The sequence below is a fragment of the Neovison vison genome, chromosome 1 (genome assembly GCF_020171115.1).
Source record: "Neovison vison isolate M4711 chromosome 1, ASM_NN_V1, whole genome shotgun sequence".
Lineage (NCBI taxonomy): Eukaryota > Metazoa > Chordata > Mammalia > Carnivora > Mustelidae > Neogale > Neogale vison.
The window spans coordinates 277,217,407-277,243,925 of record NC_058091.1 but is presented as its reverse complement, the minus strand read 5'-3'; the positions used below and the strand labels follow the sequence as shown (position 1 = coordinate 277,243,925).

At 44.6% G+C, this 26,519-nt stretch overlaps 1 protein-coding gene and 1 long non-coding RNA gene across 2 annotated transcripts in view; one reads left to right on the top strand and one right to left on the bottom strand.

The window, feature by feature from the left end:
* LOC122894311 overlaps positions 1-3,634 on the bottom strand; it is a 114,654-nt gene extending 111,020 nt beyond the window's left edge. The window contains exon 1 of the long non-coding RNA XR_006381769.1: positions 3,322-3,634. This is a non-coding gene — a long non-coding RNA (uncharacterized LOC122894311). The remainder of the gene's footprint in view (positions 1-3,321) is intronic.
* A 267-nt stretch (positions 3,635-3,901) lies between these two features.
* The window catches only part of SNX18 (sorting nexin 18), a 30,528-nt gene continuing 7,910 nt past the window's right edge, over positions 3,902-26,519 (top strand). Inside the window, exon 1 of the mRNA XM_044231932.1 lies at positions 3,902-5,620. Coding sequence (XP_044087867.1) covers positions 4,000-5,620 — 1,621 coding nt within the window. The 5' untranslated portion in view covers positions 3,902-3,999. The remainder of the gene's footprint in view (positions 5,621-26,519) is intronic.

Below are 26,519 nucleotides of genomic sequence, written 5' to 3'. Positions count from 1 at the left end.
CTCATAGAAGATAACATAAGAGAAAATCCATATGACCTTGGGCATGGCAATGACTTTTTAGACATAACTCCAAAGGCGGGATCCATGAAAGAAATAATTGATAAGCTGGACTTCATTAAAATTAAAAACTTCTGCTTCGTGAAAGACAATACCAAGAGTATGAGAAGACACAAGTCACAGACTGAGAGCAATATTTGCAAAAGATACATGTGATAAAAGATTTATTTCCAATATACAGAAAAATTCTTAAGCACTCAACAATAAGGTAACAACTCTTATGGGCCAAAGATCTTAACAGACTACGTTTCTGCAGAAGATATATGGATAGCAAATCAGCACATGAAAAAATGCTCTACATCATATGTCATCAGGGAAATGCAGATTAAAACAATAAGATACCACTATACACTTACCAGAATGGCCAAAACCCAGAACACTGACAATACCAAATGCTAACAAGGATGTGGAGTAAAAGGAATTCTCATTCATGCTGATGGTAATGTAAAGTGGTAGAGTCGTTTTGGAAGTTGGCAGTTTCTTACAAAACTAAATATACCCTCACCATACAATCCAGTAATCCTACTCCTTGGCATTTACCCAAAGGAGTTTAAAACTTACATCCAGGCAAAAACCTGCAGAGGGATGTTTATAGCAGCTTTATTCATAGTTGCCAAAATCTAGAAGCAACTGAGATATCATTCAGGTAGGTAAGTAATAAATAAATTGTGACCCATACAGACAACAGAATATTGTTATGGCTGAGAAGAAATGAGTTATCAAGCTATAAAGAGACATGGAGGAAGGTTAAAGGCTATATACTGTACGATTCCAACTGTATGACACTCTGGAAGAGGCAAAACTATGTAGACAGTAGAAAAGATCAGTGTTTGCCAGGGGTTAGGAGGGAAGAAGAGATGAAAAGGCAGAGAACAGATGATTTTTAGGGTAGTGAAACTAATTTGTATAATATTACAATGATAGATGCAGATACATGTCATTATTCATATGTCCAAATCTATAGAAGGTACAACACTAAGAATCCTTATATCAATTACGGACTTTGAGCAATAACTATGTGCTAGTGCAGGTTAAGCAACAGTAACCAATGCATCACTCTGACTGGAAATGTTGATGGTGGGGAGGAGACGATGAAATGGGTATATGGAAAATCTCTTGTACCTTCTGCTCAATTTTGCCATGAACCTAAAACTTCTCTAAAAAAATAAAGTCTATTAAAAAAATCCGAGGCACAAATGTGTTTGGCTTGTTCCAGAAATAGCAAAGAAACCACTGTGGTTTCACTCTAGTGGAAGAAAGGAATGGAAAGAGAGGCAGGGGCCAGGCCACATAAGACCGCTCAGGCCAAAGGAAGAAGTGTGAAAATATGGGTGTGTAGAGCCATTTAGTGTCCCCTAATGACGTGTTTTTATGAAGATGTAATGAAATAGAAAATAGAAATAGTTGATGGTTATAACGATTATGTAACTTATGAATAATATGCTCTGTTTTCAAGAGAAATCTTTTTTTTTTTTTTGAGATTTTATTTATTTGACAGTGAGAGAGGGAACACAAGTAGGGGGAGTGGGGTAGGAAGAGGGAGAAGCAGGCTTCCTGCTGAGCGAGGAGCCGGATGCGGGGCTCCATCCCATGACTCTGGTTTACAACTAAGCCCCCCAGGCGCCCCACTAGAGAAATCTTTTAAAAACGTGTTACTCTCTATGTCCCTGAGCGAACAGTTACAAATTTCTAATGCTTGGGCACATTTTTTAAAATATCTAAGACCCTAAGGGGCATTTCCAGCCACTCAGGTGCCACACAGCCAGGCACCATAGACAGCCTGTCCCTGTCCGTCACCAAACCTGATGACTGGCCTCCCATCAGACTCCTACAAACTGAACACTTGCATGGGCATTAGTACTGCAAACAACCTCTGACATCCAGTAACTCCTCAACCACTGTTTCCAAGGAGCAGCCCAACCTGTCTGTAAAAGACATCACCTCAAATTCCTGGAATTTTCATACATGAAATAGATTTTCAGTCTCTCTGTTTCAAAACCTGAAGCATTGCACGTTTCATGTTAATTAACTCTTTAATCTAAAAAAGTAGCTACCAGATGAATAGTAAGGGTGAAATTCAAAGCATTTATCCTAAATATTCTAGATTAGCTTCTCATAATTAATAAATAATATATATATAAATATATATACTATATGTATAAAACAATAAATAAAATCAATTATATTTTCGGTGTTTCATAAATGTTGACTTCATGTTTCTGACCACATAAGCTGTTGACATTGAAATTCAGTGATCTCTGTTGCTTACTGTTAAGAAGGATCGTAACCCAGAATTTTCAGCTAAAAATGCTGTAATTCAGAATTTGCTTACAGAGTTGAATTAAGGTTTTTGTATTAGGGATAAACACTGTAGGAGTAATTCTGGTATACTAGGTTGGTGGTTTTGTGCAAGATGCTTAGAATACCACAGCCCTTCCTTAGAATAATTGTAAACTCTTCTGGCCTGTTTCCCAGATTTGCTTGAAAAGGGTCATAGGACAGGCTGAAATTAATGGCATATGAATTGTGAATCCCAATTAGAGGTGTCTTCAAAGGAATAATTAGGCTAGACTTAATAATTATGAGAAGAAAACGCTTCGGGCAAATTACACAGAGAAAGAAAAGATGTGAAACAAGGCGACTTTGGAGATTGGAGTTGATTAATAATTCAGGAAGTGATTTTTAAAAATCTACTTATCTTAAAGATAATATAAATTGAGTGAGACAAAGATGAATGGAGAGAGATGGTCACTGATCTCAGATTAGGAGTCAGGTGTGAACACGGGGGTCCCTTCGGTTGCATATGCTCTGGGACTGTGATTTTAGGATCTCTATTCTGTTTACGAAGGAGGACAGGGTTTTTGCCTTCCCAAATAACAGTAACATGAGCAAGAGCGGCAGCAAACACCTGAACTGTACTCCCCATTGTAGAGTATCTGCCGCGTATTAACCTCTCCCTTTCATTTTCCTCATCTATAAATTAGGGACTACATGATTATCGAATCCCATAACCACCCCAGGAGGGAGGTACAGGTGACTTGCTCAAGGTCATAACCTAGGTGGTGTCAGAAGGCAGACTCGGACCCAACAGCCTGACTCCGAACTGAAAGCTCTGCGCTACTTGGTCTCGGGGAGGAGACGGGACACACTCAAAATGCCAGCTCCCCGTGCCCACTTCTATTACTGTAAACTCTCCGACACCGACACCTCCTCCCACCCTCTTCCCTTAGCCTCTTAATTTGTCAAGCACAACACCTTCCTTACTTTGCTCGAGTCATCTTCCTCCCCTTCTTGCCAGAAGGTTCCAGCGGGTGGAAAATGGAAAGGCGCGGACAGCGCCGGGCACAGGCATCTTGTTTTTCTTCTTGGTGCGGTCGCTAATCGCCACTGAAAATCCTTCATGAGATGTGTGGCTGGAATTATTCTAGAAGCACTCACTGAGCGCTCAGAGTTTGTCAGGAATGCAACTATTAATTTACTTTCTAGGACACGTTTTTTTCATCTAAAAGCCCAAACAATTTCCCACACGAGGTTTCTGAGTGGAAACCTTCACGGGGCGCCTGACCGTGCGGCGCCGGCCTGGAGGGGGCAGTGGCGGCCGCGGAGTGGACCCTGCGGGCGGGTGCGGCGGCTCGGCCATCGCTTGCTCTCGCCTGGCGCGCGGCTCTCGGCCGTGGATTAGCGCAGCTGGGTACGTGGGAGGCCGCGGGCCCCGCCCCCAGCCGGCGGCGGCGGCGGCGGCGGCGGCGGCCCAGCGAGGCAGTCGGCGCTGCGAGCTGAGCGGCGCGGAGGGCGCGACCGGCGGGCCGGGGCGCGGGGCTGCGCGCTGTCTTTTGGGCTTCGTTCCGCGCGCCGGGACGTGGGCGACACCGCGGACCCCTCGGGCGGGCCCCGGGCTCGCGGCGTAGGGAGTCGGGGGCCGCCCGCCGGGGCCCCGGGACCATGGCGCTGCGCGCCCGGGCGCTGTACGACTTTAGGTCGGAGAACCCGGGTGAGATCTCGCTGCGGGAGCACGAGGTGCTGAGCCTGTGCAGCGAACAGGACATCGAGGGCTGGCTCGAGGGGGTCAACAGCCGCGGCGACCGTGGCCTCTTCCCGGCCTCGTACGTGCAGGTGATCCGCGCCCCGGAGCCCGGCCCGGCGGGCGACGGCGGCCCGGGAGCCCCGGCTCGCTACGCCAACGTCCCGCCTGGCGGCTTCGATCCCCTGCCCGCCGCGCCACCCGCCTCCTTCAAGCCGCCGCCCGACGCCTTCCAGCCGCTGCTGCAACCGCAGCAGGCGCCGCCGCCGAGCACCTTCCAGCCGCCGGCCGCGGGCTACCCGTACGGCGGGGGCGCCCTGCAGCCGTCGCCTCAGCAGCTGTACGGCGGTGGCTACCAGGCCAGCCAGGGCAGCGACGATGACTGGGACGACGAGTGGGACGACAGCTCCACGGTGGCCGACGAGCCGGGCGCGCTGGGCAGCAGCGCGTACCCGGACCTCGACGGCTCATCGTCCGCGGGCGGCGCGGCCAGCCGCTACCGTCTGTCCACGCGCTCCGACCTGTCGCTGGGGTCCCGCGGCGGCTCTGCGCCCCCGCAGCACCATCCGTCGGGGGCCAAGAGCTCGGCCACTGTAAGCCGTAACCTCAACCGCTTCTCCACCTTCGTCAAGTCAGGCGGCGAGGCCTTCGTGCTGGGCGAAGCGTCTGGCTTCGTGAAGGATGGGGACAAGCTGTGTGTGGTGCTGGGGCCCTACGGTCCCGAATGGCAGGAGAACCCTTACCCCTTCCAGTGCACCATCGACGATCCCACCAAACAGACCAAGTTCAAGGGCATGAAGAGCTACATTTCCTACAAACTGGTCCCCACGCACACGCAGGTGCCGGTACACCGGCGCTACAAGCACTTCGACTGGCTGTACGCGCGCCTGGCCGAGAAGTTCCCCGTCATCTCGGTGCCGCACCTGCCCGAGAAGCAGGCCACCGGCCGCTTCGAGGAGGACTTCATCTCCAAGCGCAGGAAGGGCCTGATCTGGTGGATGAACCACATGGCCAGCCACCCGGTGCTGGCGCAGTGCGACGTTTTCCAGCACTTTCTGACCTGTCCCAGCAGCACGGACGAGAAGGCCTGGAAACAGGGCAAGCGGAAGGCCGAGAAAGACGAGATGGTGGGCGCCAACTTCTTCCTGACTCTGAGCACGCCCCCCGCCGCCGCCCTCGACCTGCAGGAGGTGGAGAGCAAGATTGACGGCTTCAAGTGCTTCACCAAGAAGATGGACGACAGCGCGCTGCAGCTCAACCACACGGCCAACGAGTTCGCGCGCAAGCAGGTGACAGGCTTCAAGAAGGAGTATCAGAAGGTGGGCCAGTCCTTCCGCGGCCTCAGCCAGGCCTTCGAGCTGGACCAGCAGGCCTTCTCCGCCGGCCTGAACCAGGCCATCGCCTTCACCGGAGATGCCTACGACGCCATCGGCGAGCTCTTTGCCGAGCAGCCCAGGCAGGACCTGGACCCGGTCATGGACCTGTTAGCGCTGTATCAGGGGCATCTGGCCAACTTCCCCGACATCATTCACGTTCAGAAAGGTAAAGCCTGGCCGTTAGAGCAGATGGTCTGGAATATGTTGTTGAGGCTGAAAGGGATGATTTGGACAGAGATACCCTAATCTGTTTCAGACTGTTGTCCTGCAGGTTGGGAATCAAACAGGGATGTGGACAGCTGGCCTCTTTTTCGGAATGTATGATGGATGGTGGGCAGGTAGCTGCCTCTTAAAGTATTTCCAGACAGGGAGTGGGTTACTCTTCAGAGAAAGTTCTGAGAGTACTTCTTAGGACGGTGCTATCATTTTAGAGTTTGAATAGTTGGGTAATGAGCTTCTGGGATCTGTAATCTTGTGCCTAGGGTAGAATTAGAAGAGGACCCAAACCCTGTTAGGCATCCATTTGAACACTGTGGGGTGACTTAGTGATGGGTTTCAGGAAGCACGGAAATAATGGGGAAGGATGGATATCTGCAAATAAAGGTCGGATATCTGCAAGGTAGGGTAAGTCCTATTTCTGCCTTCCACACCTCTCAGTCCCTGGCTTGATGGAGAAATTAGAATCACTTCTCTGAGGTTCTAGCTGGGGCAGTTTAAAAATGTCCTGTGTAGGCTTCTTGTTTGCAGCCTTTGTAGGATTAGGTGAGTGGCTCACTCTCACTACAGGAAGTTTGAAGAAAATTAATCCCTTTAAGTTCAGTCATTTTGAGTTTGAGTCTGTTAACTAAATTTAAAGAATATTATTTAGGAAAATGATGTGGGAAACTACAAAGAATGCACAGAATGTGAATATCATGTCTGAGGGCGGTGCTTCTGTATTCCAGTGAGTGAGCTGCCCAACTGTCAGAGCTTGTTTCATTAGTAGTTGTTAGTGTCTCTAACTTTTGTTAAAGCACTAAAATTTGGAGATTTTTTTTTTTCCCCTCTTAGAAAATGAATTAGAGCAGTAAAGCCTGGAGTGAGAGAACTGGGAGGAGTTGGAGTTAGGGAGGTGGTCTTGCCTGTGAATGTCCTGTTCAGTGTGGGTGTGGGAGGAGGGAGGGAGTTACCTAGTCTAACTTCCTGTGATGGTGGAAACCTCTTTGGATCACAGAGAGGTTTGTGATCCAAAGTTTGGCTTTCAGTAAGGAGGTGCTCACTGCCTTTCTAGGTGGGCCAGTCCAATTATGAACAAACCTGATCTTTGATATACTCTTCTTTGCACTGAACTAAAATTTGCCTCTCTTGTTTGTCTTTCTCTTCGCTGGAACCACACAAAGTAAGTGTATTCCTCATCCACATGTTAGCCCTTTCCACTTTTGGAGACAGCAGTTTTGCTTCCTTTGTCTCTGCTGTTCTCCTCCCACTTCCAGGTGTTGGACTGGTATTACCAAGTTGGGGGAGGGGGCTCCTTCCAAAGCCTTGAGTGTGTTGTTGGCCCTGCTACAATGCAGCATCCTGAAGCATCTGTGGTACTAATTTTGGTAGAAAGTAGTAACTTTCCTGGCGATTTACATTTTGTAAATGCAGCCTGAGATGGAATTCGATGTTTGAGCAAGGGTACTGAACCTGCAGCTGCATCCCTCATGCCTTTTTGTGTGTAAATAAATTGCTGTGACTCCTTGACTTTTTTGGCTGGTGCTGGTGTGTGGGACTGACTCTTTGAGCCTTTAATACAAGACCTTATATTTAAATACCATTGTGTTGTATCAACCTGGGCCCATGCTGCCTTTTTACATATTTTGTGAGTTTATGCAAATAGTTGGTAAATAGTTGAAAGGATGGAGACAGGTACAGACACCTGCAGGCAGACTCAGGTGACTGGCTGCTACTGGGCTGCTTCTGTTCATTCACTGACTTCACTGTCACTTAGACCACACACAGCCTTGTCAAGTGTCCTGCTTTTGGAACTATGGATTAGAAAAGGTATGGTGTTTGTTCTAAGGTCGATTTTGAGTTAAAGCAGTAGATTTTGTAGTTTATAAACTGTGTAGTTTGTTTATTATTATTATTATTTTTTAAATCCTAGAACTAAAATTGTTTTCTAGTTCTTGGGATTTGAAAAACTTCATTAAAGCCTGTATCATTTTATGTTGTTTAAACAGATTCAGGGGGCATTAAACAAAATCTTTAGGAAGTTCAAAAAGAAAATCAGTTGATGTTAAGTATAGTTTTTTCTGCTGTAGCCTTAGTGTATAATGTACAGGGAGTGTGTGTCCCTAGATGACATGTGTTTAGAATGTACTTGCCATTTTAAAGCTATAGTGTGCAATGCATAAGGCTGAAAGGATTTGCCTGCAACCAGTTATTATCAAGGATGCTAGTGTTGGCGATTTTTAGGACTACAGATGGAACAGATCTCATAAGTTAAGCTAAAGCTTTTTGAACATGTTCTGAGTATTCAGAACTTGTGGTTGTAAAGAGCAGCTTCCCCCTCCCACCCCGACTTAACTACACAGTTGCTATTGGAATGAATCTTTTTTTGTCTGAGCACTTGGGGATTTTGTTGACAGGTTGTTTTTTTCCTCTAAGGTCTCAAAGTGTAATCATATGAAAGATTTTACCATGACTTTTGAGAGGAAAGCAAAATGAAAAAAATGATAAAAAATCTATAAGAAGCTTAAGCTATCTTTTGTGTAAGTATTTGGTTCAAAGTTTACATTTCAATTTAGGGAGAAATGTAAAAATTCAAAATAATTATTTCAGCTCTTAAGTTCTCATTGTTTACAGGAAGAGAAAAAGCAGTTTCAGTACTTCTGCATTTTATGTGTTCTACTGTGTGTTAGGTCCACATTCAGATGAGACAGAAATGATTAGATAGTACTTTTTAATGACTAACACAGTTAAGAAGGGGAGCTAATTAAGTTTTTTTCCCCTTAATTCCTGGGGGAAAGGATAGGAACATTAGTCTCCTCTGAGCTTTTTTCTGATCTGGGAGATTGCTGTGGTCAGCTTTTCCAGTGTTCTAAACCTGTGCTGTTCGATGCGGGGTCTGTGAGCCACATCTGACCACTTGAATGTAAGTTAATTAAAATAAAATAATGTAATTCAGTTCCTTAATTACATTAGCTGTATTTCATGTGCTTTGTAGCTAGTGGCTACCACGTTGGACAACAGATGCAGAAGAGTCCATTTCATCACTGCAGAAGGTTCTGCTGTAATTCAACTGTCAGTCCTGTCAGATTTCTCCAACAGTTGACAATCTTTGCACATACTCTCCAGATAGTTTTCTTTTCACTTGGTCATCTCATGGCATCGCCTCCTTTCTACATGGGCTCAAGTAATAAAAACTGGAAGGGGAAGCAGGCCCTGCCAGACCCCTCTCTACAGAATGTCCCAGGCACTCACTCAGGGAGTAATATTTCTTCGGTGTGAGGGTGTTCATCTGCTCTGCATCCTGCCTTCATCATTTATTCAGAAAATACAGCTGGTTTCAGAAAGGTCGTCTGAGTCTGGTGAGGAACCAGCTTCAGAACACATGTACCCTTAAATGTGGTTGACTGGCTTTTTTCTGACTATACTCCGTACTAAAACCATTGCTTAAACTTAATAATGGCTTTAGTGTAAGTACATTCTGCAGAAGCAAAGAAAGCCATATGGTTTCTTTAGCTGAAAGAGAATGCTAGAATTTTTATTTTTTCATCACCTCATGGAGTCTTAGATAAACAGACCTATTTTGGTTAATGGAATTGAGTGTAGGAAGAAGGCAGTTTGCTATAGTCTGAAGTATAGTAGATGGGAATTCAGAAGCTGTTTGAATTTTATTCATACTTTCCTCTGTCTTAACAGGAGTCCCTTAAATTCTTTGTTCACAGACAGTTCATTGATTCCTGACTAGTCACATGTCTGTCACTGCCAAGCTTTGTAACCCTGTGGTCTGATTTTCTTTTTTTTTGAAATGGTAGCATTTTATCTCCTCCTGTTTATCATCCCTGCCTGTAGTATGCCTTTAGAATGCTGATGTTGGCCAGTTTGGGGTAGTACATAGAATTGATTTCACTATCAGTTTCTTAGGTTATTCAGTTCTGGTCCAAAGATATGATTAATCTCTAATATTTAATAAAGCTTAATCTGGATGGCAGTGAGTTGTTGTGGTTTAAAAGCTTTAGGCTTTTCTCCTGGGGAATATCGTGAAAGGGAAAGACTTTAAATGTGGGGTGATGAGAAATGTTAGTTTTATCTTTATTTAGGAATGTGGACTAGATAGCAGAAGGGAGTACCTTAAAAGGAAACTTCTTTATTCCTGAGAAAATGTATAGGTCGTGTGAAAGTGATTTGTTGATAAAATGTAGTGTGAGTCTGTGAAGCAGGGTGGCAAAACTAGGTAAACAAACAGTCCTGTTTTCTGTACTCCTAAATTAAATATGCAGGGTTTCCACATTGCCCTCTCTAAATGTTCCAGATGGAGCCTTCTTTTCAACAAAACACAGCCCGGGGACGTCAGGCATGGTACGCCAGTTGCGGGCCTGTCCGTTCTTTGGGGTAGAGTTTCACCATTGTGCTTCTTTCACCACGTGTAGGGTCCGCCTTACGTCCCTCAGACATTAATTAAAGATAGCTAGAGCCCTGGCAGGGCACCCAAGGTAAGGCTGGGCCACAGTTAGCCCTTCCCTGTCTGCTCCCCATTCTTCTGTGACTAAAAATAGACCTGAGAGGGTGGTGCCAGGAATACAGAGAAAAGGTCTAATAAGCGGGCTGTTTACAAACTCCTCCTTATTTTGAAACTTCTGGGCTAGCAATTGAGGTCATTCATTTTTTTTTGTTTTGTTTTTGTTTTGTTTTAGCTCCGTCTTAATTGAACCCATTTCTCCTCTCGCGTACTTCTATCTCCATCTGTTTTTTTTTAAAAGAGATTTTATTTATCCATGTGTCAGAGAGAGAGTGTGCGCACACGCACGAGGGAGAGCACAAGTAGGGGGAGGGGCAGAGGGAGAAGCAGCCTCCCTGCCGAGCAAGCAGCCGGATGTGGGGCTGGATCCCAGCCCTGTGGGATCATGACCTGAGCCGAAGGCAGCAGCTTAACTGACTGAGCCACCCAGGCATCCCAACCTCCAGCTATTTTTTTTTTTTAAGATTTTATTTATTTCACAGAGAGAGATCACAAGTAGACAGAGAGACAAGCAGAGAGAGAGAAAGAGGGAAGCACGCTCCCTGCTGAGCAGAGAGCCCGATTCAGGACCGATCCCAGGACCCCGAGATCCTGACCTGAACCGAAGGCAGCAGCTTAACCCACTGAGCCACCCAGGCACTCCCTCCAGCTATTTTTAAAGGACACTTCAGTTCTAGCTGTAACCTTTGTCCCTATCTGTATTTTCTTAATGAAGATGAGGTTACCTTTGGGGCTTTTCAAAGAGATGACTGAGTTCTTTGGTTAAAACGACAGTGTGACCCGCCACAGACAGTCTTGGTCATGAAGCTAGGTGGGGATATTGCTCATAATCACCATAACTGGTTTCTCAGACTTCTTTTTTGAGCCATGAATTCTTCTTGAAATCACACTGAGGAATCTTAGCCTCTTAGGCTGATCACAGCAGAATCGAAAAGAGGCAGGTACCTGTGCTCCCACTCAAGTTCATCAGATAACTCTTGGGCTCAGTTAAAGCTCCCCTTTGTTGGGAAATGTCGTCCCACAGGTTCCTGTCTGGTCATCTTAAGATTTTTTTTTTTAAAGATTTTATTTATTTATTTGACAGACAGAGATCACAAGTAGGCAGAGAGACAGGCAGAGAGGGGTGCGAGGGGGAAGCAGGTTCCCTGCTGAGCAGAGAGCCCAATGTGGGGCTCCATCCCAGGACCCTGGGATCATGACCTGAGCTGAAGGCAGAGGCTTTAACCCGCTGGAGCCACCCAGGCGCCCCCATCTTGAGATTTTCAAACAGGAAGGCAGAACCCAAAGAATGAAGAAGTTCTGTGAGAAGGTGTCAGTTCCTGATAAACATGACAATTCCTTTAAATTAAATTCTTTTTCTTCAGGCTGACTAAAAATTTATTGCTTTATTGTTTCAGAGTATTTTAAAATCAGAGTTTAATATGAAGTTTGATTTAATTCACCGTCTATTTATGGAACTGTGATACCACAAACTAAATGATTATCTCAAATCATGGCACAGTAGTGCTTAGATCTTGTTTGGAGAGACTGTACTCCGAGGACCTGTCCCATCTGTCACCTTTCACTTAGAGAACACAAGCTAGAGTCACATGTGGAGGGGGGATAGGCAGGACTGTGATCCTCACTGAGTCTTTGACTGGTGGCAGAGAAGCCATGTGCCAGCTTGCTGAGAGTCCTCCCAAGGCTACGCAGAAGAGGTGGTGCTGGCCTGACTCTGACAGGGGAGCTTAGCTCCACAAACAAAGGTGATTCTGTTAAGCCAAGAGCCTCATGTTCAGAGTCTCCTCCCTGTGGGTCGCTGTGGAATCTGGGGACCACTGTGTGGTGTGAGAGGAGCTTTGGACAAGGTACTTTAACTTCGGTAAGTCTCCGTTTTCTTATTGGTTAAGTGGGCATGCTTCCTCATAAGGTCACACTGAGGATTAAATGTCCTGGTTCTCAGTAGTTACTCACTAAATGCTTGGTTTTGAAAAGTAGAAAGATATTTTTTAAATCGGAAGAACTCTTCTTGAAAAGACAATTCCAGTAATTTTATCTTCCATCCTGGTAGCCTGTTACCACCAGAACTGCAGGCAAAAGTATCAAAACCCAATAAGTCATTGGTATAGTGGTTAAATATTGTATTCTAACATGGCTGGCATGTACTGCACACCAGAAGGATGATAACAGATAGAAATGCCAGAGTTATTTAGAGTCACTGTGTGTTTTCTACGTTAAGGGATTGTGTAAATTGTCTCCTGTTCGCTAGCTGTTCCCTTCCTCTAAATTACCTGTATCGTTGCACAAATCACTTTGACATTTCTGAGCTTCAGTTCCCTCGTCTGTAAATGTGAGACTCATGATCTCCTAAGTATCATTTGTTGATTGACTTAAAAAAAAATAGCAACATCCATACATTGAAAATAAAATACTTAGGACAGTATACGATGAACATTTAGACGTTGGTTCATGCTGGTTTAAATAGCATTCTGTTTATGTGATTTTTGTAATATGGGAGCATGAACATCCTTTATCAGTTGATAACGGCAACTGACAAGTTGATGTGAAAGAACATTCGTGAACTTCTGTTTCAGATCAACAAACATGCATTGAGGGCTTACTCCACCAGGAGCTATGAGTGTAAAAGTGGTGACTATCTGGCCACCTTCCTGCTGGTCAGAGCCCAGTTGTTCAGAAGCTGAGGTGTGGTGGACAGCTGGACATCTCTCTCTGACCCAAAGGAGGGCTATCATTAGTAGTGCCACCAGAGAGAGAAATAGCGATGGGCTTTCCCTTCTACAAGATGTACTTCACTTCGAATTCTAAATACTATCTCCTCTCCAAAAATAGAAACAGTCTTATATTGTTAATCTTGTATTTGTAGCTCGATTAAACATTACTATGAACAAGTGTTACTTCACTTGTCCTTTTCTTGGAATTTTTTTTAATCTCTCACTGTAATTGGACTTGCTGATGCAGAAATTCTTTGTATTATTTGGCAGATAGGGAGACAGCAGTTAGGGAGGAGAGCTAAGATCATTAGATTTTTTCAGAGGATCCTCTGAGAGATAAATCTGATTTTATTCAAATTGGGCACTATTAAAGATGCCCAGGTTGCATCGTTGGACAAAACAAAGATCACCGCCCTTGTGGAGCTTACGTGTGAGCAGGGCGAAGACACAAGGAAAAACAAACATAGTGAGTACGTTATCACGTATGTGGTAGGGGAAAGCGTAAATGTGAAGCAGGGCAAGAGGGCATGGGGAGGCAGAATGAAGTATGAAAAAGGATGATCAACATAGGTCTCATTAAGAAGGTGAGATTTAAGTGGAAACGTGGAAGGGGTGAGGGAGTTAGCCAAACAGATGTCTGGGGGGAGAGTCTTTCAGGCCGAGAATACAGCTAGAGCAGAGGCACTAAGGTGGGTGTGTTCTGCTAGGTAGTAGAACGCCAGGTGATTGGAGCTAAGAGGATCTGGGGTAGGAGATAAGGTATTGGAAGGTCCAATTAGTAGGACTTTGTAGGTCATTGCCAGGACAGAGAGCACTAGAGAGATGGGAGCCATGACAGGCTTTTGAGCCAAGGAATGACATCCACTGGACCTTTTAGCAAACTTAATACAGTTGCTGTGTTGATAATAGAATGGAGAGGAGGTAGGGTGTCAAAGGTAGCAGCAGAGAGCCAGTAGGAAACCACCCTAATAATCCAGGTGAGGGACAGTAGAAGCAGACTAGAGTGGAGACAATGGAGATGGCGAGGAGGGATCCCAGTCTGCATATATTTTAAAGGTGGAATCATCAGGTTTTCCTAAGGGATCCGATGGGGCATGTGAGAGAAAGACAAGTCATCAAGGGGAACTTTGCAGTTTTGTTGTTGTTGTTTTAAGCTCCGCAGTTTTTGGCTTGACCAACAGTATGAATGGAGTTTCCATCCACTGAAATGAGGAGGGCTGTGAGTGGAAGAGAGGTAGGGATGGGAATCAGGGTTTGAGTTTCATCCTTTTAGATTGATGGGCTCCTACCTTCTGTTGACAGCTCCCTCCCCCACCCAAAACATACACAGACAGTTAAGCCTTAGATCAAGTTTCCTTCTCAGAGTTTTCTCCTTGGGGCCCAGTCCTTTCCAAGTAGTCATGGCTGGTACAATGCTCACTGGTGCGCCAAACAGTATACATCGTTCGGTTAGTGGGTAGTGTGTGGGGTCATGTTTTTATGTTCCTCTGGTATGTAGCTCCACTATTTTGTGTGTGCATAGTCAGTGCTTAAGGCATGCTTGTTAAATGAGAAAAGCAGCCACTCTAAGTACTTTTTGATTTTGAAATAGATGTCTTCTATTAGAGAATGTGTTTTTCTATTCATGTGATGATGGATACTGGAGTTTATAAACGAATGTAGGAAACAAAGATAGGATCTGGATATATTTTATAGGTGAAGTCAATAATTAATGTGAAAGTGATTTAAAAGTCTTAAACTTACATATCTTTGAAGTAAATTTCCAAAACTTATTGGGGAGAAGGGAGAAAGTTTAAAAATGCTTTATTTTATATGCCAGAAAAATTAATTTTACATGCCTCATGATTTCACTTTATATTGGTTCTTGATGCTTAAACTTACATATATAAACTGTTTTCCTCTTTGGTAAGCTTTCATTATTGGAGTCCCTTTTGCTTAATTCCAAGCACAAGATGTAGAGAGAGTACGTTTCACCTTCTTGAATGACTTGGATATACAAAGCCCTGAGCTTAGGTGTTGAGCGGTGGGTGCCTGCCCTCACGGAAGGGTCAGTTCTATAACGGAAGTAGGATGTCTGTACAGAGAATTGGGAGATGAGAGGTTGAGTTAACTTAGTGCCTGTGGTAAGAGTGCATGGGCATCCAGAGGATAAAGAGTCATTGTCAACTGTGTTAGGGGCTTGGGTGGGTAGCATTTGGTTTTTTTGCCTTTGAAAGGTGGTCATAGTTTGACTTCTCAGAGGAAAATAGAAAGTGTATTCTTGATCTTGGAAATGCTTTAGAATGAGCCTGTATTAGCTGATACATTCCTACAGTGCTCAGGTCACCAAGCCCGGCTGACAAGTGAGTAGCTGTCACCATACAGTATGACACATGCAGTCATGGGCGTGTGCCTTGGTAGGGGTCATCAACTGTGGGGAGAGGAGACAGTTCAGGGGTGGCTTCTCCCAGTCTTACTCTGAGAGCATTTTTGGAAAAAAAAAAAAAAATTGGAAGTTTGCCTAGCAGGCAGAATGGATCATGTATAAAAATCATGTATAAATAAAAAAAAAATCATGTATAAAAAAAATCCTGGCTGCCTCTCAGATTCAGCTCTTGAGTGGGTACAGCTGTAAATTGGGCCCCACCCTCTAAACAGAATGTTGGGGGCATGTGGCCTGTACATTGGTGATCTTGGATGAGCTCCCGTGGGATTTTGTTGTGGCCCTGGGTTTGCAGCAGCTGCTGGAGGGGATGGAGGGGAACAGCATGGAAGATCAAACAGGGTACTGACACACTCGGGCCTGCACTTGAGATGGACAGGTCCTGGTGACAGGTGTAAAGGGAGGCTCAGGGTGAGGTGAGATCGGAGGCTCTTGCAGTGATTCAGGCAAGACATGAAATCCTAAACTGAGGCTGTGTCTATGGGGTTGGGGAGGGGAGACGGAAGGGGTATTTCTACAGGAGTGAGGTAAGAGACGGGGAGGAGAATAAGGTGACCAGGAGACGAGAGACTGGAGCTCCCAGCAGAGATACTGGGAGATAGAGCAGGGGTCTGCAGGCCAAACCCACCCGTGTGCCTGTTGACAACATTTGAGCTAAGACTGGCTTTTACCTTTCTGAATTATTCCATTTTCACTGGGTATAAAAGCCTCAATTTTGCCTCGATGTGCAAAACTTCAAATATTTACTATCTTACCCCTAAGGAAGGTGTTTGTTTACCCTTGACTTGGAGGTCAGGCAGTTTTGGGAGCCAGAGTATGAGTAGCAATAGCCACTGCTACCACTTTGGAGTCCTTACTGTGAGTAGCAGTGTTGTGGGCAGCTGCATACACTGTGTCTGATTCCGTTTAGGAGCGGGCATGGAGACGTACCCCCTACACCCACGGGGCATGGAGTTCCCACCAGTTTCACTGTGTAACCAGTTTCCTCATGTATAATATGGAGTCATCATTTTGCATGCTGAATACTTGGAAACATGAAGTATTAGCTATTGTATTGGGTTCCTGGGACTGCTATAACAAATTGCCACAAGCTGGGTGGCTTAAAAAACAAATTTATTCTCTTACTGTTCTGGAAGCTAGAAGTTCGAAATGAAGGTGTTAGCACAGCCACACTCCATATAAAGCTTCTAGAGACATCCTCCCATGCCTCTTCCAATCTCTGGGGGTTGCCCGCCATCCTTGCTGTTCTTGGCCTGTGTATGACCTCACCTAAACCAATTATATGTGCAAAGACTATTTCCAGCTAAGGTCCCAGTCACAGGTCGTAGGTGGATGTGAATGGGGGGGATACTATTCAGCCCAGTACAGCTATTAACTTCCCCAAAGGGGTATTCTCCCCATGTGATACCTTGAAAACTGAGGCTCCCGGAAGTTAAGTGCATTTCGGGATTCCATGGCTAATAAGAGCTAGAATTTGAGTTCATTTCTTGCTTTGATTTAAACCCGGTATTCTTTATGTTACAATCAGCATGCCTGCTAGAAAATTTTTTATTCTATGGACAGCAACAACCATTAAAGGTGTGAAACTGAAGAGTGACATCTGAATCATGATAAAAATACGTATTTTGAGAGCTTAGCATGTGCCAGGCATGATGTTCCCTGTTTATATTCATCATATCCATTTCAGCCTCATAGGAGAGCTTGAGGTAAATATTCTCATTATCCCCATTTTGCAGATGGGAGGTGAGCCACAGAAACTTAACTGCGGGCTCTTGGAGGTGTCCCTCACCCACGTGCATTTTGGCCTCAGGGCTAGGGCTTCCGGAAGCTTCTTCCTGTTGGCTGAGTGTGGAGATGAGAGGGCCACTGGAGTAGACCAGGTCATCCAGGCAGAAGGGTTGCTTTGGAAAGTAAGCAGGTAAACTTGAGATACCTGCCAAGCAGAGTGGCCAGACTTGGTGAGGAGTGGCTCTCCTGAGGAGTCTAGAGTTCCCATCCAGGTATTAAATTTGGTGACAGAAAGTAGTGATGCCAGGAAGAGAAATAGGCAGGTTAAGAAGAGGAGCAGAATTACAAGGAAAGATAAGGAACAGAGCTGAAGAGAGTCTTAGAAATCCCATTTTCGGGGCCTTTATTGTATCTAGTTATATTGACATGTGTGAAAATCACGAAAGCTACTTAACTGTCTGCAGTGAGACAACTTTAAATAAAAGTGGGTGTCAGCATGGGTCCTCTGTAAGTTTTTTTGTTTTATGACATGTGTTTCAGGTCTTTTTAAAAAATGATACATTTCTGAGTGCTTTGTTTTGTCATTAGATGGTTATTTATGGTCTAGTTCAAGGAAGCCCAGATGCAGCTGGAGTGAAGACTCATCACCCCTGGAAACCTGGTCCCTACCTACGTAAAGAAGCAGGAAACCCCCAGGGTCAGAGGTGTTCTTACTTTTGAAGCAGCTGATTTCGGAATTGTCCCCAGAGCTTAGTGATAGTAAAGTGCTGTGGAGTACTAGTTGTCAACCGAAGAAAGAGGCTGAGCTGAAATCAAAAGCATTTATTTGGGGTCTCAGGAGTACAGTTCCATGAACACAGATTTGGGCAGAAGCCCAAATAGTGCCTCCGAGGGAACAAAATAAAGTGTTTTTTTTTTTTAAGATTTCATTTATTTATTTGACAGAGAGAGATCACAAGTAGGCAGAGGGTCAGGCAGAGAGAGGGGAAGGGAAGCAGACCCCCTGCTGAGCAGAGAGCCCGATGCGGGACTCAATCCTAGGACCCTGAGATCATGACCTGAGCCAAAGGCAGTGGCTTAACCCACTGAGCCGCCCAGGTGCCCCAAATAAAGGGTTTTTTAATCAAAAGGGAATGCTTATATATGTTGCATACAAAGAATTTCGATTGGTGTTGGTGGCAGAAAACTAAAGGCTGGGCTGAATATATTTGGTTTCTAAGACTGTCACCCAAGCAAAGTCTCACTGTGGCAAGCTGCAGGTGTTTGGGCTGAATCTTTGGGACACTGGTCTCTTGGTCCAGTTCGCAAGTTCTTGGCCCCACGCAGTGAGGACTTGAGGACGTACAGATCGCCCAGCTCCTTTGTAGCTTAAAACCCCTTGACACAAGTGACCCTGTCTCATTTCACCTTTCACACAGTCATAGTGGCCACAGCTGGTGGCACAAGGATGATGACAAATGCTATGGGGCTCCCCCCACACCTTAAGTGGTAGTTTATAATACCCAGCTTTACAATTACAATTCTCAAGTTAAAAACTAGACCTTGTTTGGGAAAAATACTTGAAAGCAAGAGATCTAGTTGTTTGTTTGTTTGTTTTTTTTAAGATTTTATGTATTTATTTGACAGAGAGAAATCACAAGTAGATGGAGAGAGAGGGAAGCAGGCTCCCCGCTGAGCAGAGAGCCTGATGCGGGACTTGATCCCAGGACCCCGAGATCATGACCTGAGCCGAGGGCAGCGGCTTAACCCACTGAGCCACCCAGGCGCCCCAAGAGATCTAGTTTTTGAAAATACTCTCCTAGGAACAGTGTTGACTGTGGGGCTCTCAAAAGCAGTCCTACCATCCAGGACCTGGCCTCGGGGCGGGGGGTGGGGGGTGGCGGCTTATGGCTCCCTGCTTTCCCAATGGAGCTGGGGCCACCTCCATCTCCTGCCCTGTGTAGAGTGGCCTGTCTGTTCAGCCTCTTCCGTTAGATGTTTTAGCACGGGTCTTCCTTTATCTTCCTAGAAAAGAAAGAAACTTAAAGGCAGTTTCCAAAGTTCACTCTTCTCTTTGGTTCAGATAGGTTTTGTTCAATGTCAGAGGTCATCTGAACCCAAAGTGCTGGCAGCTGGCTAACATCCCTAACTCTGCTCAACTGGGACCAGTGTCCACTCACGTCTGTCAGCTAACAGAAGAATGGAGAAATTAAGAAGAATTAGGAAATAAGGGATCATCAAGTGTGTTCTTTGAATCTAAACCATTATGTGGACTTCATTTTACAAATTTGGTTGTTTTAAAAAGTTTAAAAAGTATTTTTTGTATATGATTTTCAAGGATATCCTTTCTACCTCATTTTATTAGGATTTTATGGGTATAAAATCTTTAAGGAGAGAAATGATACATCCTTTTCTTTTCCTGTTCTCAAATTTTAAAGTCTTTATATTTGCATGGCCATAGGCAAATAAACATTTTCACCTTTGTATCCAGGCTCTTCTGAAGTAAAAACATACTGTGTTTACCGAGTCCTCTTGACTGTATCACCCTAGTAACTTTAATACATATTTAATATTCAGTATAAGCCAAAACACAAGAAACTTTATATAAAATTTCCTTGCAAAGGACAGCCTGTTCTACCAAATAAGCCACAAGAGATAGAATCATGCAGTTTCCCTCTTCATTTTTGGAATAAGGTGCGGTGTGGGCATGCATGTGCATGGTGAGTAAAAGTAATCAAACGGTATACCATGTGATACACTCAAGTGAGTGGCTTTCGTTTATACTGTCATTCTTGCCTTAGACATCTGGTGTTTGCTGACTGGAGCTGAAAGGGCAGCTTCCTCAGACGGAAGGAGGCTTTTACCAGGAGCATATTACCACTTAGTCTGTCTTCAGGACCCAACCAAGCTTAAAGGCCTGAATTCTTTTTTTTTTTTTTAATTTTTTTAATTTATTTGACCGAGAGAGAGATCTCGCGGTGGAGAGAGAGAGATCACAAGTAGGCAGAGGACAGGCAGAGAAATGAGGGAGGCAGGCTCCCTACCGATCAGAGAGCCCAGTGTGGGGCTCCATTCCAGGACCCTGAGATGATGACCTGAGCTGAAGTCAGAGGCTTAACCCACTGAGCCACCCAGGCGCCCCAAGGCCTGAGTTCTTTAAATGATTAACTTTTATATCATCCAGCAACCAGTATTTTTTTTTCTTTTTCCAGTTTATTATCCTTGTATCTGACCCTCTTCCCTCCTTTTTAAAATTACTCAAAAGTTCTCTTTCCTGTTTATATATGAATTGGAAGTAAATTTTACATTACTTTTACCTTTGAATTTTGATAGTTCTTGACTTTAGTGACCTGTAGGCCCTTCAAAAAATTGCTTTCACTGACTTGAATTCAGTATTCCTATTGGCAGCCCCAGAGTTTATTAATGTGGTCCAAACCGGAGCCCTAGGATGTGACTTGATGCAGGAACAGAGATTTGAGAGCCTGGAGGGAGGTGGATCTTGGGTTGCTTATACCCGAGATGAGGCTTCGGAGGAGCCTGTCAGTGGGTGTGTAGCCTTGGGGCTCCTCTGAGGGGCGTGGACGTGATGGATGGGGCAGCTTCAGTTGGGCCAAGGACAAGGGAGCCAACTACCTGAGTTGGAAGCTAGGTAGACCTCGTTCCCATGCCACAGGACGTCTTCAGTAAAGTGATTTACCGTCCCTCAACTTTACTTTCTGCCTCTGAAAATGGGAGTGGTAATTGCTTTCCTTTTGAGGTTAAAGAGAAGGAAATAAGACATGTGAAGTGCAGAGCACTGGCTTACACAGTATGTGTGATTCATGTATGACTGTTTTGCCTGGATGGACAACCATTCTGCTGGTCTCTGAAATGGATGTTGGCCTTTGTTTTTTTGAGATGTTTTACTCAAAAAATTTAGAAAAGTAAATATTGGAGCAGAGAGGAGAAAGAGTAATCAACCAGTGGGTGGGTGGAGATTGAAAGGGAGGAAGGAAAGGGGAGGGGCAGAGGTTAATGGGGCTTTAGTAGGGCCAGAGGGTGTGGGGACCAGTGATGAGGGGATAGGAGCAAATTGGTCACATTGACCAAATTAGCATTTTCTTTCAACGTTTTCTGTGTAGGAGGGAATGAAGAAAAACAGGCCTAGTCCATTCTTGGGCAACTTCTACCCAGCTCTGTTGCCTTTCAGCCCACCTCCTGTTCTGTCCCTTACACCATGGCTTCGGGTTTTCAAAGACAAGGCCCTGGGAAGACAGAAAGTCTAGTTAATGATTTTGCCACATTCATGATTTCAAAATTAAATAAAGTGCTGGGGTTTTTTTCCTTTTTTTTTTTTTTTTTTTTTTTTTAAAGGGAGAAAATGTAGCCTTTGGATCCCTGTTGCTTAGTGACTAGTCCTTTTGTATAATTGGTCTAGGAGGGACAAAACCTACTGAGCATAAGAGATTTGGTTGAAGGAAGGAAGGCAAAGTTCAGGTGCTGACACTGGCCATGGCTGGAGGTGGGAGCAGTTAGAGCAGCCAGCAAGCCCCAGCCCCACGGGACCGAAGGGGGGGGGTCGCGGGGAGCAGGGTAGAAGAGAGGGACATAGAGAAGGAAGCTGAAAGGAGGCCACACAACTTCAACTGAGTTGAAGGCTCTCCCTGGTTAAAATGCCTGAAGCAGCACAGCATTTGAGAGGTTTTATTACCCTGTCCCATTTTGCTGGGTCAGAAGTGTCCAGGAAAGTGATTCTGTCTGCAAATCAGAAGGAGATGATACAGTTTAGTGTGACTGACTGTGTTTGCTGGTGCGCCGAGTTCAGTGGGCGTGGGCTCTTGAAACATACTAACTGACTACATGATCCCAGACCTTTGCTCCTCTCCTTTCACAAAAACCAAAATGATGCTGAAATGCTTCTTAAACAGTTTTTAATGATGGAGGTAATTTAATGCTATGTAAAAAATAGGATGCTTTTGAAAATGGTGCTGGCTTCCTGGATCATAATTATTCTATAAAATGAATTTGAGTCCTTTAAAGTTGTAATAGGAGTGAACCCTGTCATGCGATTAAATTCCTTAGTTGTAATTACTTTGTATTCTTTGGAAGCATGCATAATTAATTCCTCAGACCGAGCATATGTGGATAGGAACCAGCGAGCATATGTGGATAGGAACCAGTACGTAGTTATTTCGTGCTTGGCTCTTTGCACCCTGAACCTGCTTTAAAACTGTGTGAGATGCCTGCCATTAGAAAGATCCAAAGAAAATGGGGGGGGGGGTGGATTTAAGACGTGAGTTCTGTGGAGCTTGGGGTAGTGATGAGGCAGTTGGGCAGAGTTATCTTTCGTTGCACTTGGACAGTGTCAGTAAGTATAAAAATGAACCTGTTAGGAAGGAATTTTGCATGTGCAGAGTCAACTTGAACAAGGCAACGTCTTCGATCCAGGAGATTGTTAATAACAGGTCCTAGCACAAAGTGAAAATACTGCTTTAGTTTTCATGTTATGGCTCCCACTGTGGAAAGGAAGGGACCCTCTTCAACAGAGTGGAGCAGAGGCCCTTCAGGGAGTGGTAAAAAGCAAGTGACAGGACTGGCTGGCAGGTGGCTTTGTCTCGAAGTCGCTGTGGTACTTCGAATGGCAGCCATGCTCCCCATTGTACCGCCAGTGCTGCACAGGCTGTGGTGCTCGGGACGAGGTGCTTAGCCTCTTCTTTTTTTTTTTTTAAAGATTTTATTTATTTATTTGACAGAGAGAGATCACAAGTAGGCAGAGAGAGAGGAGGAAGCAGGCTCCCTGCTGAGCAGAGAGCCCGATGCGGGACTCGATCCCAGGACCCTGAGATCATGACCTGAGCCGAAGGCAGCGGCTTAACCCACTGAGCCATCCAGGCACCCATTAGCCTCTTCTTTGTAAGATGGAGAGAAACTCTTGTAAGGCCCTTTCGGCTCTTAAGACAATAGCAACACACATGGAAACTCTGGGGACCAGCTCTCCCCTTGTCACCTCAGAGTCAGCCCCACTGATTTCTCCCGTGGGTGTCTTGTCAGGGCTAGAGAGAGGAGAAGAAAGTCCTTGGGTTCCTGCTCCTCCTTTTTTTTTTTTAAAGATTTTTTATTTATTCATTTGACAGAGACAGATCACAAGTAGTCAGAGAGACAGTCAGAGAGAGAGAGTGGAGGAAGCAGGCTCCCTGCTGAGCAGAGAGCCCGATGCGGGACTCGATCCCAGGACCCTAAGATCATGACCTGAGCCAAAGGCAGCGGCTTAACCCACTGAGCCACCCAGGCGCCCCCCTGTTCCTCCTTTTGGAATAAAGTCTTAGGGCTATTAGTTCCTCGGTGAACTTTGTTTTGTGCAGTGACTCTAATAATCCACCCTGCTTATTTAATAAATTCAGTGCCCTACCGAAAGTTCATTCTTAACCCATAAGCCTTTTTGTTCCTTTCTGCCTCCTTCTGCAGATCCCTGAGGTAGAAAAGCAAATGAAGTGTGCTGGACTCAGCCTGGGGCCTGGGCTCCCGGGCTGGGCTCCTGTTGCCCATTGGGGAGCACAGTCATGGGGAATGGTTGAAATATATTGCCTCCCTGTCAATCCTACTTTTTCCTGTACTTCAAATAGAAGAATGTATTTTCAGTTGTATAACTTGGGGAGGCTGCACTGTTTCGTGTATTACCTTCTTACAGGTTTCTCTTTCTCTAAACCAGAAATGTTTGGCTATTTATTTTATGAAGAAGAATCTATTGTGCTGCACTGTTGTCAGCCCCTTCTTATTTAATCTCAGAGTTAAATCCTTGCTAACGTTTTCTTTTCATAATAAAACCTTAGCTCATGTATCATTCGAGATGCACACTACCCAATGTCGGCCCATTAGTCCAAGAAACAGTTTCATAGTTGTACTTATAGTCCCTTTCTAAAATGTTTTTCTCTCTCATCACACCTAATTTTCTTTTGTTTTAAAACTTGGCCTACCCGTGAGTATTGCGGGGGCTCTTGTTTAATCCAACAGTGACCACTTTGGACCTTCGACTTTCGGGAGTCATTTCTCTGCTGTGTTCTTTCATTTCCTTTTTCTGTTTTGAAGGCCATGTGGCAGGACGGTGTTTATGAGGGGAGGGGGCCGGCAGGAGGCAGAGTCCTCCTAAATCAGCCACTTAAAAAGTATGGGTTTAGAAAACTTTTGCCTGTTTTTGTATTTATTCCATGATAAAAATGTGTGTTCCCTTTGTTCTTTAGATTTTGGGCAACGTTTTTGACTTTTATTTACACTCCTTTTGGGTTTGGTAAGAAACAGTGCAGCTGAGAGAATGCTTAGATGATGCTGTAATGCCTTGTTCCAACTCTGCGGCTGGTTCCAGGCCTCTGCTCTTGTTTCTCAGGCAGCTACACGTTAATTTTTAAAGCCATCCTAAAAGTAGCAAGTGTGTACTGATCGAACTCTGTCCCGGTATTTTTTTCTCTCCAGCATCTCACTCCTTAGAGGCTAAACCTGATTAAAAATCTGTCTATCTCTGCCTTTCTTAAGTACAAAAATGTGTGACATGTAGAAACACATGCAGATAATTCCCACTTTGAGAATTGCCACATGAACTGTGGGAACACAGCCACCTATGACAAAACCCAAATTCTAGTTCTAGTAATACTGTGTCATTTACATCCCACCAGGGTTGATAATACCATTTCTTTGGGAAAAACCTGTTTCCATGCTCATCTTGACAGGACACAGGGTTTAGAAGCACAGTGGGCAGAGGGAGGGTAGAGAGAAGCTTCTGGGGAACCCCAGAAAGAGCAGTCACACCCCAAGAGCTGAAGCACCCTTGAGATTTGTTCAGATGGACAGCTTGAGCTTTTCAAAGCTGTCACTTCTTTTCCGTTTCCTCCCAGGCAGTAAACCAGTTAGTTAGTTACCTTCTATAAGTAGCCTACTGAATAATTGGACTTTATTTTTCTCGAAAGAAAGAAATCACACTAAACTCTTCCCATGTGTTAAATCACACTAAACTCTTCCCAGGTGTTAAAAGGTAAACGGAAAAACTAGCTGGAGGGTTGCGAGATGAATATTTAAAACCAGAATGGCCTTTTTCTTAAAGGAAATAATATATTTTTAAAAAAACTTTGCAAAATATTTTACAAAAGATAACATGTATTTTTTAATTGGCTTAGGATGTTGCTGTCATCCTGAACTTTAACAGTCAGCAACTGTGTGCTCCTGGAGGGACCCGGGCCACTGTCACTTCAATTCAGGATATATTGAGGAACTCTTAATGATTTTTTTTTTTTTAAAGATTTTATTTATTTGACAGAGAGAGAGCAATCACAGGCTGGCAGAGAGGCAGATGGGGGTGGGGGTGGGTGGGTGGGTAGCAGGCTCCCTGCTGAGCAGAGAACCCAATGCAGCGCTCTAACCCAGGACCCTGAGATCATGACCTGAGCTGAAGGCAGAGGCTTAACACACTGAGCTACCCAGGTGCCCCCTCCTGATGATTTTTTTTGAAAAGTATTTCACCATCAGCTTGTTTTGTTGTTAATCATCTTTTTTCTGAAAGCAGATCTGGGGTAAATCAGTTCAGCTACATTTCAGTTAAAAAGGAATTTGTTTCAAAATTTGCTCTTAATTCATGGTATAATCTCACAACTCCTTATACATGGCACTCACTATTCTATCAGAGTTTGTACCTTTGAAGTGTGCTGTTCAGTATATTCGTATGCTGTTTTGTATAGGTCTTTAATTGTTTCCGGCAGGGAAATCACCCTAAAAAATAATTTGAGCCCCCTAAACAGGAACTGTGTCTCTTTAAAAAAAAAAAAAAAAATCTTACATCTCTGCTACTGTAGTCCTGATATATTATGCTAATGGATTTGAATTGCAATAAGTGTGTTAAACCAAAATTCCAAGTGGAATTGGCCTTTGGGTCCTTACTCTCCTTAATTGTTTTGTTCTGTTTTTCCTTGTTTGCAAATAAAGTAATTTTTTTGCTGGGATGTCCAACTCTTATCAGCCTCTGTATCCCTAAAGTGATTGTGTGTTACTATTTTTGGTTGTAGTTCTTAACTTACATAATCTTTCAATAGGATCTAAGCAGAGAGGACAAGTCAGAGAAAGACACCCCTTCCCTTCCATGTACATTTGGGCTCATATTTTTCAAAATCGTGAAGTACGTGCTGCTTTTTCAGTGTTTTGTTTTGTGGCACCTACGTGTTGTTACAAAGACAAGAAAATCAGACATCTTATAAATATTAAATTGCTTTACAGAAGGCATAGTTAGTGAATTCAGTGAGAGTAATAAGATTCTAGAGGGAAATTTTCAAAAACTGTATAGTTCCCCCAAGGCCTTCTGAGTTGCGTATCAAAATAGAAGCCAGGGACTTGATGAGGAAGTTGAGAAGGCTGCTCCCGGAGCCTCAGCCACAAGTATGGGGCATGTAGGGAGGCCCGTGGGGAAGACATAGCTGATTCTCAGCTGCCCAGCTTTTATCCCTCAGCACCCTGCTCACCTAGGCCCGCCTGGCTTTTTTTGCCCATTCAGGCTTCAGTT